Here is a 13,186-nt window from a genome sequence, read left to right as displayed (position 1 = left end):
AGAATATTCTATTTCTCTTAACCCCCACTCTATCATCCATTCTATGTTCCATTCTCTCTGCTCCCTCTGTCCTTCTCTCGCCCCAGATAAACAATTTGAAACTAATGGAAAACTCCTAATTATTATTTTTTTTTTCGTTCTCTCTGTAAGTATGGAAGCGGCTTCTTAAAAAAAAAAAAAAAAAAGGCGGAAATCCAATATGGCTGTCCTTGATGTGGGGGGGCTTGATGTCAAGCCCCGCCTTCCCGCAGGCTGCAGCGGGATGTACTTGAACACCGAAGGAAACTGTAATTAAACAAGCCGTAAAACTGTTGAAACTGGCGTCTTCTTTTGCTAAATCCCATATGACAGAAAAAAACGTTTGTTTAAAATTTCCCAGCACCTAAGAGCAACGGAAATATTTTTGAGATGCTCTGAATATGTAGCTGCGACTGGTCAGTTGATTTTATAGTCACAATACAAGCTATTGTTTTTGGGATTGTCACAGTTTTATTATACAGATTTATATGTCTTAAGCACAAAAGTACGACGGAGTATTAGGGCCACACATGAAGAGAAAAAATATTTTTGCCATGACGAGATTAAACTCGACATGTCGACTTTAAAGTCGCCATGTCGACATTAAACTCAACATTTCGAGAATAAAGTTGAAATGTCATGTCGATTTCAATCTCGACGTGTCGACTTTAAAGTCGCCCTGTCGACATTAAACTCGCCATTTCGAGAATAAAGTTGATATATCGTGGCGACTTTAATCTCGACATTCCAAAGTTTGGAGAAAAGAGCAACCGCGCTCCACAGCTGCAGTCTCTGCGTTTTAATTAAGTGTGAAGGTAGTCTTTGCCGTGCTGCAACTGTGTAATCATCAAGCGGTGGCCTACCAATAACGTAACGTCTTTCCCTAGTGATGCTTACCCGGGTTCGCAGTTCTGAATCTGAGATTCTCGAAATGTTGAGTTTAATGTCGACATGGCGACTTTAAAGTCGCCATGTCGAGTTTAATCTCGTCATGGCAAAAAAAAAAATCCCTTCATGTGTGGCCCTAATACTCCGTCGTACAAAAGAGCATCTTTAATTCAGGTTTATTTTATGTCAGATTTTTCCTTGGTGTTTCTTTTGGCCGCTGGGATGTTCTGTTTTTTAAGGTCCAGTGTTGATCACGAAAGACCTTTAATGTGACAATTTTGTGAAAAGCTTTTATGTGCAGCTGTGGTTAAAAATGGCTAAAATATAACCTTTAAAATTCATTTTTATTTTGCAATAAATCATTCAAACAAAAATAATTTGACACGTTAATAGGAGATATGCCAATGCAACTTTAGGCACTATTTGGCTAAAACCATTTGTTTTTCAAGGTTATTTGTGTCAAGATTTGTCTTTGGATGAACCCGGACACAGCACGCACACACAGAGCTAGTTCTTAAAGTGAGTTTATTGAACAGGGTGGAAGATTGATGACGAGAGGAACCAGAGTCTTTTATGGACGGAGATGAAGGGTGCAGAAGCTGGCTGACAGGAGGAGTGTGGGGTGACTGACCAGGAGGAAACTCTGGAGCGGAGGACTTGAGACCGTGGAACAGTTGCAGAACTTGAGACCGTGGAACTGCTGCAGAACTTGAGACCGTGGAACTGCTGCAGAACTTGAACAGAACGGAACCCAGGAGACGTGAACAGGAGTAGAGGACTTGAGTAGGAACAGAAGCATGTCTAGGGTTGAGGCTGGCTGGACCAAAACTGAAGTGAAGTCTTCTGACGGAACAAAGCAGGAAAACTGAGCTGAAGGCTGGCTGGAACAAAACTGAAGTGAAGTCTTCTGACAGAACAAAACAGAAAGACTGAGCTGATACAGGGTTCTGGCAGAGACTGAGCAGGAGAAGAACACTACAGACCGGCGAGCAAGAACAGACTGAGGTGAGTATAAATAAGGGTGGAACCAGGTGGGAGCAGTTGGAGGTTGATTGCAGCCTGACAGGTGGAATCAATCATTCTGCGCTGGGAGGGGAGAGAGGCAGCGAGGCTCAGACTGCAGCATACAAGCTGCATCCTGACAGCACCCACCCCCCCCCCCCCCCCAAGGCCGGACACCGGACGGCCCAGAACCTCCCACACTGGGCGGAGGGGGCCCAGGAAGGTGGGCAAGAATCAGGCTGAACACTGGGGAACCAAAGGGCCAGCGAACACGAAGAACCGGAGGCTAGAGAACATGGGGAACCAAAGTGCTAGAGAACACGGGGAACCGAAGGCTAGAGAACACGGGGAATCTAAGGCTAGAGAACATGGGGAATCTAAGGCTAGAAAACACGGGGAACCAAAAGGCTAGAGAACACGGGGAACCAAAAGGGCTAGAGAACAGGGAGGACCAAGGGCTAGAGAACACGAGGAACCAAGGCCCAGAGAACACTGAGGCCAGGGGACACGGAGAAACCAAAAGCAGGCACACGCTGGAAAAGGAAACAGACGCTCGACAGCGCCAGGGGAAAGAACGGGCGCACGACAGCGCCCAAAAAAGGAACGGGCGCACAACAGCACCAAAGGGAAGGAAGGGGCACACGACAGCGGCAAAGGGAAGGAACGGGCGCATGACAGCGCTAAAGGGAAGGTACGGGCCAACAACAGCGCCAAAGGGAAAGACCGGGCGTACGGAAACGCCAAGGGAAAAGACCGGGCGTAAGGAAACGCCAAGGGGAAGGAACGGGCGTATGGAAACGCCAGAGGAAGGAAAGGGCGTATGGAAACGCCAGAGAAGGGAATGGGCATATGGAAACGCCAAGGGGAAAGACCAGGCGTACGGAAACGCCAAGGGAAAAACCGGGCGTACGGAAACGCCAAGGGAAAGACCGGGCGTACGGAAACGCCAAGGGAAAGACCGGGCGTACGGAAACGCCAAGGGAAAAGACCGGGCATACGGAAACGCCAAGGGGAAGGAACGGGCGTATGGAAACGCCAGAGGAAGCAACAGGCGTATGGTAACGCCAGAGGGAAGGACAGGCGGACTGATACGCTAGGGCTCAACAGCGTACGGAAGGGCTGGGGCACAACTAGCGCACAGAAACGCCGGGGGAAAGAACGGGCGTACGGAAACGCCAGGGGAAAGTACGGGCGCACGGAAACGCCAAAGGGAAGGAATGGGCGCGTAGAAACGCCAAGGGGGAAAGACCGGGCGTATGGAAATGCCAAGGGAAGAAACGGGCGTACTGAAACATTAGGGCTCAACAGCGTACGAAAACGCTGAAACACTACTAGTGAAAACAGAGACGTCAGGGAAAACACCGCCGGGGCGTGAGGGAAACGCTGGGGCCGAAGGGACGAGATCGCCCGGGCGTGAGGGAAACGCCGGGGCGCAAGGGAGAAGTTTGCCGGGGCATGAGGGAAACGCCGGGGCGCAAGGGAGAAATTTGCCGGGGCATGAGGGAAACGCCGGGGCGTTAGAGAAGAGATTGCCGGGGCGTGAGGGAAACGCCGGGGCGCAAGGGAAAACACCGCCAGGGAGTGAGGGAAACGCCAGGGCGCAAGGGAAGAACTTGCCGGGGCGTGAGGTGAAATTCTAAAATACCAGGAATCAGAGGGCGTCCTAACACACCGGGAACAAGAAATCTAAACACTAGGAGTCAGAGGGCGTCCTAACACGCCGGGAACACGAAATCTACAGGGGTCAGAGGGCGTCCTAACACGCCGGGAAACACGAAATCTACAGGGGTCAGAGGGCATCCTAACACGCCGAGATACACGAAAGCTGAACACTAGGAGACAGGGGGCGTCCTAACACGCCAGGGGACTAAAACAAAGGGCTAGGCAACGGCAGCCCAGGCACGCCAGATGGCACAGGCAGCAGCCCAAGTGCCGGAGAACTCTGGCGACTACTCAACAGGGAAAGACATGAAACTGGGGAACGGAACAGAGACACCAGGGGGGAGCAAGCAAAATGAAAAATACGGAAGGCTAGAGAGTACTAGACTAACCTAACAGGGCAAACTCAGATAAGAAAATAAGAGCGTAGGGACCATGAAAACACAGGGACCTTAAGGAGCGCAGGGACCTTTTAAGAGCGCAGGAACCTTAAAAGCGCTGGAACCTATCCAGCGCAGGAACCCAGACAGCGCAGGAACCCAGACACACAGACATTAAAGGGATAGAACAACAAAACTTAGAAAAACAAATATAGGGCTAAAACCAGAACTACCAAATTTGAAAGGAACTAAAATACTAATACAGGGCTAGACAGGAACCACTGGGCCAGAAAGGTACTATAGGGCTAAAACAGAAACTACTGGGCCAAACAGGAACTACAGGACTAAACAGGAACTCAGGGCTAGACTAGAAAATAAAAAACAAAACCAGAACACTAGGAAGGGGACCAAAACCTAAAGCAAAACTATTAAACAAAGCAAAACAGGGAGACGAGGGCAGGTACAGCTAAACTAATGAAAAACTAGATAACTAAAGCTAGAAATAACACAAGCAACAGGAAGTCTAAGGTAAAAACTAGAATTCAAAAGCAAAACTCGAAAACTGAAAGGCAAACCTAGAACAATAGAACAGAGCTGAAAAGAAATAAAACCAAAAGCAAAACAGAAACTCAAGTAATCTAAGCAGAATTTGAACTCACAACAACTGAAACTAAAGAACTCTAAGAAATCGAAGGAACACTGAAATACTCTAAAACCAAAGAATGTTAAGTAACTCAAAACACCTGGGCCAAAAATAACTCAAAACAAAAGCAGAAACCAGAAAACGCTGGGCAGCATAGGCTAAACATGCTGGGCAGCGGCAACAGTTACGCTGGCAGCGACGACTGGAAGCGCCGTCTTAAAATGCTGGGCAGCGTCAGGGGCGGGCCTCGCGGAGAGCAATCCCAGGAAAAACACAGACAGAGGCAGGGCGTCGCCACACAGCGACCTGGGCAAGACGAACCGGAAGCAGGGCATCCATGAAGTCCCCGAGCAGAGGCGGAACAGATCCTGCCAGCTTCTGCACCAAGCTATGTGTGTGCTGGGGTTCATCCTTTTGGCCGGTCCGTAATGTCAAGATTTGTCTTTGGATGAACCCGGACACAGCACGCACACACAGAGCTAGTTCTTAAAGTGAGTTTATTGAACAGGGTGGAAGATTGATGACGAGAGGAACCAGAGTCTGTTATGGACGGAGATGAAGGGTGCAGAAGCTGGCTGACAGGAGGAGTGTGGGGTGACTGACCAGGAGGAAACTCTGGAGCGGAGGACTTGAGACCGTGGAACAGTTGCAGAACTTGAGACCGTGGAACTGCTGCAGAAATTGAGACCGTGGAACTGCTGCAGAACTTGAGACCGTGGAACTGCTGCAGAACTTGAGACCGTGGAACAGCTGCAGAACTTGAGACCGTGGAACAGTTGCAGAACTTGAGACCGTGGAACTGCTGCAGAACTTGAGACCGTGGAACAGCTGCAGAACTTGAGACTGTGGAACAGCTGCAGAACTTGAACAGAACGGAACCCAGGAGACGTGAACAGGAGTAGAGGACTTGAGTAGGAACAGAAGCATGTCTAGGGTTGAGGCTGGCTGGACCAAAACTGAAGTGAAGTCTTCTGACGGAACAAAGCAGGAAAACTGAGCTGATACAGGGTTCTGGCAGAGACTGAGCAGGAGAAGAACACTACAGACCGGCGAGCAAGAACAGACTGAGGTGAGTATAAATAAGGGTGGAACCAGGTGGGAGCAGTTGGAGGTTGATTGCAGCCTGACAGGTGGAATCAATCATTCTGCGCTGGGAGGGGAGAGAGGCAGCGAGGCTCAGACTGCAGCCTACAAGCTGCATCCTGACAATTTGAACATATCGTGATATATATCGTGTATCGCAATATAGCCCAAAGATATCGTGATATTAGATTTTCTTCATATCGCCCACCCCTACTGCAGTTTTTTATTTAGTTTAGAATATCTATATTTGTGGAAAAAGTATATGAAGGATTGTCAGACATAAGCTTCTGATTTCTTTTGATTTTAGAGGCAGATTATGTAGCTCACTAACTTGCCTGTTACTGCATTTTGTAAATGTCAATATAATGAGAGATTAATTGTCCGTGGGTTTTGTTGCAAAATATATTTTTAATTTGCTGGTAAAATAAAGAGCAGACATAGTTTAACTGAAGTCTTTCACTTAATATTGTGTCTTAACGACTGGGAAGTAAATCGGTAATTTTCTAAACACTGAAGTTTAAACAAAAACACACCAATATATCTACATCTTAAAATACGATTAAAGTCTACTCTCTTTAGAAGGGGGCAGTTTTCAAAAAATATTATAGCCTTTTTTAAGGTACACACACCAAAAGACATAGATCACATGTAACTTGTGTAACAGGTGCTTTTTGATTATTAGCCAATCAGAGTTTGCCTTACCCACAATAATAGCAGTGTTGCGCTGGTAGGGATCATAAGGGCAGCGACCCCTTCCTTCATCAGTGTTGAAACTCATTGTGAGTGTCTCCGAATTCTGGTAAAAAAAATTTGAAAAATCATCAACTAAAGGATAACTAGAAATCTAAACTACATGACAGTGTTTATGTTGATGACCCTGTTACATGGCCATGTTACATCTCAGAACAAAAGATAAAAAGGAAACCTTGCAATTCCAGATGAGAAGTCATTTGTTCTAGATTAGCAAGAGGGTGAGCTGGATCACACACCCAGCCTGATAAAGAACTGTAAAAAGCTTTAGGAGGAAAACCCCTGCAGAACTTTGAGATTCTCTACAGTTGACATTCATGGCCTAGAGATCCACAGAAAACAACATCTCTATTATCTCCTTACATCTACAATTATCTTGATACAGCTTTAAAACCTTGTCATAACCCCTAAATCTGAATGTATTGATAGCAGCCAACAATTTTATATTTAAGTTCAAATTTGACTGCTTTACCTCAGTCTGAACAGAACCAACAAACTGATCTATTTTATGAAGCCAGAGAAAGACTTCACTGTTTAAATCTCTGGACTTATAGAGAAGCTGTGGCTAATTTGATTAGCCACAGCTATTGTAGTCCAAAAAGACATTAGATGCAAAAAGTTGTATTTAAGCCTTGGTGTAGCTGCCCTTTTCACACTACAAGAGCCATTTTGCATCTCTGTCTGATAAGCTTTAACAACCACAAAAGAGTTAAAACTGGTGCCTTTTTTTAGAATTCTTACAATGAGGGAGATATTTGTTATATATATATAGATATATCATTAATTTAGACTCATATGTCAGATGGCATATGCACATACTAAGAAACAAACTACAGTTAAAACATAAAACAGAAAAGCTCTTCTTGTTTGAAATATTGTTAAAGTGCAATCAGAGTATATTAATACTCATGCTAGATATGTAAGCCTTTTATTGTAAAGCTGAGCCCAAAGAACACTGATCAGAGCAAAAAAACAAAGCGCTAAAAACATGAGCAGTGTCAAGTGATCTCTTCACAGTACGAGTGATCTAAATGAAATTTCCCATTGATGTTTTGGATTCTGCGGACGAGGTCACAAAAACTATGAATAAACAGGGGTGTGGAATTTATTCCAAAACTGTTTTTTACTGGCGACTCCTGACTGTTCACGCTCTAGGACTGGCCAGTATACCAACAGCTCATGAATCACATGTGAAACTTGTCCTAGTATAATTCTAGACCCAAATCAACAACAGCTTTAAAGGCATACTATGCAACATTTTTCAGTTAATTAATGTGTTCCATACCGTTTTGGATGATTAAATGGGTCATTTCAGGTCGAACAAAGGTTTTCTCTGCCGCCCTGGTGGTCTGTGGGGGAAATACCACACTTGCAATTGCAGGAGCCCTCGGCCGCACACACAGGCTCAGAAGTCTCGTGCAAGACCGCGAGAGTCGGTCTTGCTTTACGGCGAGAAGTCCATGTGTTTTTGTCCTTCCATTCACTATATGCACGCGCGAAAGCAACAACAAAGAACCGCGTGTTAACGTCAAATAAACATGCAAGCATATCGAGTTTTATTATTATTATTATTTATTTATTTATTTTATTTTTTATTTTTTATGTTGTGAGACGCTACCGCGGCGGCGGCGAGGCGGCGGCGGCTTGGCGAGGCGGGCCTCGCCAAGATAGCGCTGCGGGAAGCTTGATGTTCATACTTTCACTGTGTTAGTCATTGTTTGTACTGCCGTTTTTTCCACTTTTTGTTGCGTTCGCCTGTCTGCTAAGCTCAAAACAACCGCGCCTGGCTTGACGGAGAAACCAGAACAGCTGAGTATCTTTACGACAGTGCACTTTTACTTTCGCCCTCTGGGGGGAGCCTCGCTGGAAAGTCAACCCCGGTTGCATAGTATACCTTTAAAAAATGATGGCCATGATGTGTTTGTCTAAGTGGGAGCTAAAGTTTGCAGTATGTCAGTGTGAAGAGTTAACAGTAGAATAAGAAAAAGTATTTAAAGCACATTTAATATCTTCATCAGAGTGCCTTTGAATGATGAAGTAAAAGCCTTATTGTTCCTTTGCCCAACGGATTTTGCACTCCAGTTGGACAATGCCTACATCTGTGTTTTCATCTTAACATCTTTTCATCCGGTTAACCTTCAAAAAGTAGCTATATTTGAGTTTTCTAATCCATTAACCTGAAGTGAAGTCACAGCGTAGACATGCCATCATGAAAAAACTTACGATATATGTGCAGCGTGGACTAAAGGCGAACGTTCCGCAGGCATACATGTGGGTGCTGTTCAAGAACTGCAGGACTCGGATGAAATTGGGACAGTCCGCCTTGAAAATCCAAACAGAAAAGTTAGTTAAGATGATTCAGTAAAATAAATTGCCCCAAAACAAGCTTTTACTTTATTTTGATAGCTTTGTTTGTAAGGCATGGCTTAAACAAACCTATAGCTGTTCTCAGAGATAACCGTTACCATAGCGATGGTTATGATGCTACTTTGAAAGTTCAGACTCTTCTGCTAAAAATATAAATGGAGTTTCATGAGGAAAAAGTACAAGAAGCTTTAAGAGTTATGTGAAAATCAGTAAATAGACGATTTTCCCTGTTTTTAAGACATACATCTCAAATTCACAGGAAAGATAAATCCACTCTACATCCCCACTACATTTATGACTCTGCTGACCCAGTATATTATTATTATTATTAATATTATTATTTGTTCTTACTATACCAGAACGTTTTGGTGGAACAATGAGGGGCATAGAGCATGTTGTGAAATATTTTTATTTTTATTTTAAATGCAGTAGGTTGTTTATAGTTTAACAAGCTAAAACTGAGAAAATATTAGGGAATACAATACCTGACATTTTGTTGACACAAGTATTTCTCAACAGGGCAAAACAAATGTTTCAGTTGGGATTTTTGTCTGTACGAAGGAAGTACTTTTTACAGCCCTGAGGTCTAATGAGGATCAGATCCTTCAAAGATTCCCCGTTATAGATGGCTAAGCTGCTATTCTTGCCTATAGCAAACCCATTCAGATCTGAACCCCTCTGGACCTCTGATGGCCTACCATGGTATCTGGCACTATGCCCACTGTAACTGATCTTTTGAGCCCAGAAGTTGTGAAGTGGGTCCTGTCCACTTTTGCCCGTTGCAGACGAAAGATGAGAAAAAACGTCAAGAAATCTTTGGTTGTGGCTCTAAATCTGCGGTCTTACATCGCACAGTGAAATAGGTTCAAGGACGGCCATTTTTAGCATCTTGCGACCAAAGAAAACCTGCAATCATGTCTAGCAGTGTCAGATATTTAGAGGGGTGGCAGCCCCTCCTTGGGCTGCCAGCTTAACGTGATGGAGGGGTTTGAGTGTCCCAATGATCCTAGGAGCTATGCTGTCAGGGGCTTTAAGCCCCTAGTAGGGTCACCCAAGGCAGACAGGTCCTAGCTAAGGGACCAGACAAAGAGCAGCCCAAAACCCCCTTATGATGAGTAAGATTAATGGATCTCATGTTCCCTCGCCCGGACGCAGGTCACCGGGCCCCCACTCCAGAGCCAGGCCTGGAGGTGGGGCACGTTGGCGAGCGTCTGGTGGCCGGGCTTTTACCCATGGAGCCCGGCCGGGCTCAGCCCGAAGAGGCGACATGGGTCCCCCTTCCGATGGGCTCACCACCTGTCGGAGGGGCCAAAGGGGTCGGGTGCATTGTGCAACGGGTGGCAGTAGAGGGCAGGGACCATGACGTTCCAATCCTCGGCTGCAGAAGCTGGTTCTTGGGACAGGGAATGTCACCTCTCTGGTGGGGAAAGAGCCTGAGCTCGTGCTTGAGGTTGAGAGGTTCCGACTAGAGATAGTCGGACTCACCTCGACGCACCGCTCTGGCTCCGGAACCAGTCTCCTCGAGAGGGGCTAGACATTCTTCTACTCTAGAGTTGCCCTTGGTGAGAGGTGCCGAGCTGGGGTTGGCACACTTGTTGCCCCTCATCTCGGTGCCTGCACGTTGGGGTTCTCCCCGGTGAACGAGAGGGTGGCCTCGCTCCGCATTCGTGTGGGGGGACGGGTTCTGACTGTTGTTTGTGCTAATGCACCAAGCGGCAGTTCAGATTACCCACCCTTTTTGGAGTCCTTGGAAGGGGTACTGGAGAGTGCCCCTCCTGGGGACTCCCTCGTTTTGCTGGGGGACTTCAACGCTCACGTGGGTTTTTGCAGCTGCACTGCGTAGTTTCGACCAAGGTAGACCCCTGCTCTGTCTTGGATGGAACTACGAAGCAATTTGATGCAAAACCCATGAGTCACACAGCAAGAGAGACACTTTGGCAAAGTAATCTCTAAACTGCAAGGTAAATGGAACGTCATTTCCCACCAGGTTCATCTCCATCTAGGTTTGTCCTGGAAACACAGCTCAATAAATAATAGAAATGCACCGATCCAGTTTTTTCCAATTGGATACAATGCCGATACCTGGACTGAGCCTATCGGCCAATACCCAATACCGATATTACTGTTGAATGAATAAACATGATGCCTTCATGTGAGTGAAGGCATCAGGCTTGACATAAATATTGTTTAAAAAAAAGGTCTGCGAGCTCTTTAGCATGGTGCTTTTGGAGGTGCTTATTTAAGTTTGTGGTGTTGAATTTACAAAATTTATCACCACTGTTCACAATTTTCATATTGCAGATATTGCATGTTACTGTCAGACTTATTGGCATATCAAGTTTGAAATGTTTCCAAATAACAGATTTGGCTCAGTCAGGTGGTTGCTACATGTTGCTCTGTGTTTGCTTATTACTAGCTGCTGTGTATGCTCTGTGTGATGACGGAACCAGCGTTGCAAGCATATAATTGCAGAGACTAGATCGTTGTTACTGTATTGCTGTGTAAGATATCAATAAAAAAATAAATGACGGAATCGGAGTACTCGATCAGCGTCATTAGTCTAATATTCGACCCAGCTAACTAGTCAATATCGAAGCCGATATCCGATCCAGGTATCGGATCGGTGCATCACTAATAAATAAATCATTTCATTAAACAGTGTACTTACACATGATAGGAGCTCAGACGTAAAGAAAATAAGAAAGTGAAGAAGCAATCTTCTTTGAGCCTGGTCGAACAGCAACTGCAGTTTAACATTTATTGCTCGGCTTGTTTATGCTGGCAGAATTTCCGCAACTTGCAGTACAGACGCTCGTGTTAATACTCGATCTTGAAAGTTCGGAAGTCTGTAGAGGGATACCTCTAAGCAGCCAGTAGATCAGAAAAAAATCTGTACGGCTCTGACGGATGGATCGGATTGTTTGGTGTTTTTCAGCCTTAAGAGTAATTTTTTATCCATAAAGTAGTAGTGGTGCATGACAGCAAATCAACACTTGCCATTTCCTTGCCCTTCATGGAACACTCTTCTAGATCTTTTTCTGAAGGGCTCCAGTCCAGCTACAAAAAATAAGGAGAAAAGAGTCGTCATTGGCTAACCTGGCAAGACAGATTTATAATGTGTACCACTCTGTGTTCTACACACTATTAATCTGTGATTCCGTCTAATCTGTTTGAGGAAAGAAGGGCGATTCAGCAGAACTTTCTGAGCTGATTGCATGAAGCAACACTTAGTGCCGGCCTACCAAAGTTTGGTTTTAGCCAATCATGGTATCAAATGAAAATGTAAGCAGCAGGCATCATGAGAAACCACAAGGTAAGCTAGTCAAGGCACTTCTTGCTGTTCTTTTAAAGAAGAAATAATGGAACAAATGGATGTGATAGCAGCAGCTACGTGTGTGTCCTCCTGCGTAGCCATGTTTATTTTGGTTGACCTGTGGGATTGGCAGCTCTTGCTTTCATCACAGCTGTATGTCCTGCCTTAAACCATAATACTGCATCATGATTGGCCCAAACCGTTTTTGGTTTGGTCACAAACCGTTGAAGCGGGAGAAGTACAAGAAGGATTCTCGTGTGTGACTGACAATTTCTACTTTATGTGAAGGCAGAGTGAAATGGAATGCATTTACATATACCTCTATACAATATACTGTATATTGCATATACAGTATATTGTAGTAATATTTGTGACAAAAGTTGTGCATGTTACAGTGCCTCCAGTTGTCTAAACAATTTTTGTTGCATGGAATAAAACCGTCCTTCAGGTTTTAGAACATGAAGGTATTCATCTCAGTCAGTTTCATTTGATTCCAAAATGACTCCTGTGTAGGAGTAAAAAACTAGCTTTCAGTATGTTTACATTCCTAGTGGTTTGAATGTCATTACCACTGTCACACACAATACTGTACAACAGCTATTTGTCCATATGTTTCTTATTATTTGAATGCATGAAATAGAGAGAAGTACATGGTTATTGGCTTGTACTGCTAACTGTAATTAGTTTGGTCAGTGACAGTGAATACAACAGTTAACAAATTTTCCTGGTTTACCAACTGAAACATATAAAGAACTTGGGTGATATTCTATTTGCAGACTAAAATTCATACTTCCAAAGCAAACAGAACTCTGCATATAGTGACATCAGTATTGTGGCTTTTGTTGCACATGAATGCTGCTCTGCTATATGCCATACAGCCTTTGGTTCTAACATGCCAGTTCCACATGCACTGTCATGAGACTTTGCAAGCTTCTGCTGTGACTTGCCAAGGAAAGTTAATGAGGGGCTCATCATATATTCTACATTTCAAGGAATCACTCGAGAGTTCTATAAAATCCAAGCATGTTCTATATCTACATGCTTGGATGTTTGAACATGTTTTTTTTCTACTTTTAGTTTACT

At 44.8% G+C, this 13,186-nt stretch overlaps 1 protein-coding gene across 5 annotated transcripts in view; it reads right to left on the bottom strand.

Moving 5' to 3' along the window:
* Positions 1-13,186, bottom strand: part of sema4ab (sema domain, immunoglobulin domain (Ig), transmembrane domain (TM) and short cytoplasmic domain, (semaphorin) 4Ab) — a 60,968-nt gene that overhangs the window by 25,642 nt on the left and 22,140 nt on the right. For all 5 annotated transcript variants that reach the window (XM_036145924.1, XM_036145922.1, XM_036145927.1 and 2 more), the window contains exons 4-6: positions 11,788-11,847; positions 8,647-8,745; positions 6,376-6,469 (exon numbers count right to left, since the gene is read on the bottom strand). In XM_036145924.1, the coding sequence (XP_036001817.1) occupies positions 6,376-6,469; positions 8,647-8,745; positions 11,788-11,847 (253 nt within the window). The remainder of the gene's footprint in view (positions 1-6,375; positions 6,470-8,646; positions 8,746-11,787; positions 11,848-13,186) is intronic.

Source organism: Fundulus heteroclitus, chromosome 13 (genome assembly GCF_011125445.2).
Source record: "Fundulus heteroclitus isolate FHET01 chromosome 13, MU-UCD_Fhet_4.1, whole genome shotgun sequence".
In the NCBI taxonomy this organism is placed as follows: domain Eukaryota; kingdom Metazoa; phylum Chordata; class Actinopteri; order Cyprinodontiformes; family Fundulidae; genus Fundulus; species Fundulus heteroclitus.
The sequence above is the reverse complement of the archived record's forward strand: the minus strand, read 5'-3'. Positions and strand labels throughout refer to the sequence as shown.